Source organism: Trypanosoma equiperdum (genome assembly GCF_001457755.1).
Source record: "Trypanosoma equiperdum strain OVI genome assembly, contig: ctg_1540, whole genome shotgun sequence".
Classification (NCBI taxonomy): Eukaryota; Euglenozoa; class Kinetoplastea; order Trypanosomatida; family Trypanosomatidae; genus Trypanosoma; species Trypanosoma equiperdum.
This window is the reverse complement of record NW_027123550.1, coordinates 7,471-12,721: the sequence shown is the minus strand read 5'-3', so window position 1 is coordinate 12,721 and position 5,251 is coordinate 7,471. Positions and strand designations below refer to the sequence as shown.

Below are 5,251 nucleotides of genomic sequence, written 5' to 3'. Positions count from 1 at the left end.
GGAATGAAAAATGAGTGATATTTTTATTTTCTGCATATATTTTATGTATATCAGTCAGGGTTATGACAGTGATAGTAAGGATGGTAATAGTAATCTATTAGCAGTAACAATGATGATGTGAGTATGCATATACGAATATTATAATGAAAATTATGGTTGAGGGTAAAGTATCAGGAAATATTGAAACACTGGACATAATTGCAAGGAGAGAATGGGAGTATTTAATTGACAGACAGATAAGAATATGAAATATTTGCATTTTTAGATGCAAACGTGACTGTGAGCGTCATAATTTTAAATAGGAAGATGAAGGAGGGGCGAAAGATTGAGGTGAAGACTACAGTGTACAAGAAAAAAGAAGTTCCGATACCCAACACAAAAGAGTGATGTAACTTAAAGGCATCTAAGGTTCAAACTTCCAATATGCTTCCAAGAACTCTTAGAAGAATGCATTATTTCCAACCAAAGCTTTATCATTGATAAATATCAGCCTAGCGAAAAGAATCCATCTGTCAAGGACGTACGATTCGGCAATAAGTTCGACCCTCACAAGAAGTTACTACTCCAAAGAAGAAGAGACAAAAAGTACCAAATTTAAAAGTGTTATAAGCAAAAGAATTTATTAATGCACCAAGGAAAAAGAAATAAAGGTTTTATTACATAAAAAAGAGTCTGGAGACAATGAGCGTTTGTGGCCTCTCCTCACAGAGATAAACTGGCTAAGTTATTAGGAAAGAAAGAATTTCAATTTTTCATATGAAGCATGTAAAGGTGTAAAAAATGAAGCAAAAAAGGATTTAGTGGATTATAAATGGGATTGTATACGATGGTGTCCTTGAATATGTCTTAGCGAACAGAAACCAATTAGGCGTAGCCGGTTCTAGTCAGCATTTCTTAAATCTTATAGTTTTTTCTATCATTAAACTTTAAAGAGAGCATTAATAGTAGGGGAAGCCCTGCATAAAATAGTACAAATGAAAGAACCAAGAGCATTTAAGTTCGAAATGGAAGAAGCCCCTAGCAAAATAGCTGCCTCAACGTCTCCTTGATGTTCAAAATACATGCGTACGAATTTTGAGAATGAAACACGTAGAATATGCAGCTAAATTAGCTGTTCAACTAGGAGAAACTCTTGTAAAAAAGACTTAGGATTAGACGATGGAAACCACCAGAAAGTGTAAAAGGACAACCTTATTTCACTTTAAAATGAATATACATGCGACACCCATGAAGGTGAAGACTGTAGTTTTTAATCCGATGGTGGTTCCTCAAATGATACAGTAAGTGAAATAGGAGCCGTTTCAAAGACGGAAAGTGGTGCATTTAGGTGAAATAGCGATAAAGGGATATAAGCGGTGGGCAAAACAAGTTGGTTTGAGTGTAATTTGCTAAATGGTAAACAGTTTACCCAAATTAATCCTAAGAAACGAACTAGTCCAAAACCATATGCATGCCAGCGGCAGGCAAACTGGAACAGACTGAAATCACTGCCAAAGAAACGAGCATCAGAATATTTACCCCTACCACCACGCAGCGGCCGCCAAACGGAGCCGAGCTACTTCAAGGACATTTAAATTTAAAGCTGACAGACAAGGTCCATATGGCAACTGCCAAAGTTTGCTGCAGCCGCTTGCTGTGGACATTACTCTACTTACTGTCTTCTACACTGTCACCAGCAGCGGCTGCAAACAAACCCTGCACTAAACCCTGCGACTGCGCGTCGAGACTGACAAAAATACTAAGTTATTACGACAGCAAACTAAAAAGTGCAAAACAAACAGCAGAACAAAACAAGAGAAATCTGCTAAAACTTCAAATAGCGTTGCACATCAACGATGAGACATTCAAGAAACGAGCAACCCCAATATTAGCCGCATCAGGTGAAATACTAACGACATGCGACGCTGAAATAGCCAAGGAAGACAAAGCTATAGCCTTAGCAAGGTGGGCCGCAGCAATGCTAGCCAAAGGTTACTTCCTGCAGCATGCTTTCATAAAGGAAACAGGTAAGCTGAAGCTAACAGCAAAAACCACCGGATACTTCAACCAACATTCTTTCACAGAAAAGACGATAGGAGGCCTTAAACCAACCCCTTTCGACGCAGACTCTGAAGAAGAAAAGCAGATAAAAGTGACAGACGCAACAGCCGCAAGCGAACCAGCAGCACCAAACTTACAACTGCACCAAAACGTAGAATTAAAGTGCGATGCACTAACAGGCACGGCAACACGCAGCTGTCACGCCGCAAACTTCGCTGTAAACGGCTTCATCGAAGCAGACATCAAGTATGCGCCCACAAAGGTGGACGAGGACTTGGCTGGATGGACAACAACCACACACACGGCGCCAGCCAAAATAACCAACGCCCTTAACTTATTGGCCAACAACGTGACAAATGCCAACACCCAACTAAATAGATTAAAAAAAGAAGCCCAGCTTTCGGCATGCAGCAAAATGTTGACAAACTATGCTGACTTTGAGGGCAGTACAATATTCAGACGCACGGCGATCAAGACCCTGCTAAACGACTTCAGCAACGAAAAAGAATCAACAACGCCACCTTCAAAACTCGAACAAGCCCTAACTGAAGCTTACGGGAAAGACGGCGCCAAGCTCGCTGACAATATCTGGAAGAAGGTCAGCAGCAGCATGGCGCCTACCTCAAAACCCGATGGGAAGACGAAAACAAGGCTAGATGCACTTAATGACTGGACCGCGCTCACCGATGTTCTATCGCGGTTATCTACCAAACAGCTTCTGGCGTTGCAAGTACGCGACTTGCCTGCAGACAAAGTTGATACCACAAAAGAAAAAGATTGCAGTTACAAAAATGGAGATGACTGCAAAGGCGACTGCGTTCTGGTAGAGGGAGTTTGCAAACCAGAAAAGAAGGGGAAAAAAGAAAACAAAGAGAAAGATGGAAAAGCAGCTTCAACTTGTGCAGGCAAAGACGAGAAGACATGCAAATCTCCGGATTTTAAGTGGGAAAGGACAGAATGCAAAGATTCCGGTTTTCTCCTCAGCAAGAAATTGGCTCTCATGGCTGTTTCCTTTATGAGATTGTTAGATTTTAAAGAATTTTAAAAGATTTTTTGTCAATTTTATTAAATTATCTATTTTGAGGAAATTTTATAAAGATTACTAAAATCTGATACATTTTAATTCTTTCATAAAACCTTTCCGAAATGTTTAAATTTTAAAAAATAAAAATACACTGGCATTTGGTACAAAAATGGTCTATAGTTGTAAAGTAGAAGGTTAATAGATATTAAAAGTGTGTGTCTTAATTATGTTTCATTTATTTGATGGATAATAGTTAGAGGTGCAATAGTAATAGTAATAGTAATAACAGCAATAGTAATGGTAAGAACAATGATAGGAGAGCGTTGTGGGTGTGCATGTACGAATATTATAATAATAGTGTTGGTGGTGAGTGAGCGAAAACAAAAAGTAAACACTTAAATGACGATATAGTGTAATAAGATTGAGTTAGTGGAAAATAATGGGCAGGATTCACCACGTATATTATTGTAAAATAAAGTTCTTAGGGGATTACGGGCTGTACTCCGTGTGAAAAAAAGAAATGAACAAGAAATTAGCGTAAGAAAGAGCGTACAGGAAAGTTCATAAAGATGTAGAAGTCAGTAGCTGCAAGAGACGTAGCTACTACGCTGTACGGACAGGTAGCTACCGGAGGTGCTACTGAAAAAAACTAAAAGGAAATGGCGTCAACAAAATAAGAAGCCGCGGATACAAAAACTGTAGGATTTCTATAAAGTGTGTAAAATATATGCTAAAAGCTCCCATTTCCGTGCCTTTATGCTGGTTATATGTTAAGATATTTTAATTAGTGAGTAACTTCCATGACAATGTTGCTTATACATGGCTAATAGCGCGCATTAACAAGGAAAAATTGGAGTGGAAGGAACTGTTAGAACTTAAAATGACAAGTCTTAGCGCAAGCAGCATAATCCGATGACAGATAAACACAAGCATAATCGACGGTTTATCCATATGTGGAAAGAGCAGAATTGATAGGTGGTTGTTGTGGGAACATTATATAGAGAAGTACAGACAAATAGAAGCAGTAAGAAACCATTAAATTTGAATTTTTATCTATATAAATATGTGTAGTACTTTCAAGGATGGTTGGACTAGGAATTCCAATGTTAGTTGAAAACCGCATTAGAAAAAAGCGATGAAATAGAGTTTGAAGTGCAAAAATGAAAGCCGATGCACTCGCTTTTTTAAAAATTCCAGTAGGGGGATAATATATCAAATAAACAATTGCATTTTTTATTCCCACCTCAAACAAATAGGATTTAAAAGCATTTCACCAGGAAATAGTCCTCAGTTACCAGAAAGCACAAAACCACACAACTGTTCTCTAATAGCGATACACCGCAATATTTTTTCATACAACTAAAAAAACTCCTGGAACCAAAGAAAAAGCTGGAAAATTAAAGTAAGAAATAAAGTCGATCGTAAAGCAGGCATAATGGCACCAGTCGAGTAGAAAAGCAGCCGCCAATAGCATATAAATCAGAAACAATTGCGCCGCTTCTGTTCGATGGGAGAGTGGTTTAGGCGACTAGAGACGGTGAAGGCAAATAAGATGTGAGCGTCAATCTATTAGGCAGTGCTCAGGCCCGCTAAAAACACTTTCATCAGCATCTAGTAGAAGCAACCGCACAAAAACCGACAAGCACTCGGTCAGCTCACAAAACAGTGCACAAAAATGGAGCCAAAGGGAGGAAAGCTCGGTCACCCAACCAAGAAAGATACCTTTTCTTAGCGCTTTCTGGCCATGCCGACAAACTTTTCATAGAAGTATAAGCAAGTTGCTAATTGATACCATACATAATGGCAACTCAACTGCGGATACTGGGAAAGCTGCATCCGACTCCAAGTCAACACAAAATGGAAGTAGATCACGTAATAATTTTCTCAAAAAAATATGCTTCATTTAAAACTTCAAGTTTATGCAGAGGCTTACAAAAAATCCGTATAGAAAGATGGTGCCGAAGTTTTTACTGCGTTGGAAAACAAGCTAAGCAGCAACCCACTAAGTGCTGCAGCCAACCCTCGTACATCAAATACACTCCAGGTGATGGCATCAGCGACAACGGTGAGCAGTTGCCGCTAGCCGTGGATGGTACTATCGGCAGACGAAAATTAAGCACAACTCCAGCCCAAAATCGCGTCAACACTAAAGAGATTTTACTCGTTGTTTAAACTTTTGAAGGTAGT

General features: G+C 39.1%; 1 pseudogene across 1 annotated transcript; it reads left to right on the top strand.

Moving 5' to 3' along the window:
• The first annotated feature begins 1,600 nt into the window (after positions 1–1,600).
• On the top strand, positions 1,601–3,055 carry TEOVI_000855000:pseudogene (annotated as a pseudogene). The gene has a single exon. A coding segment is annotated over exon 1 (1,455 nt).
• Positions 3,056–5,251: the final 2,196 nt, after the last annotated feature.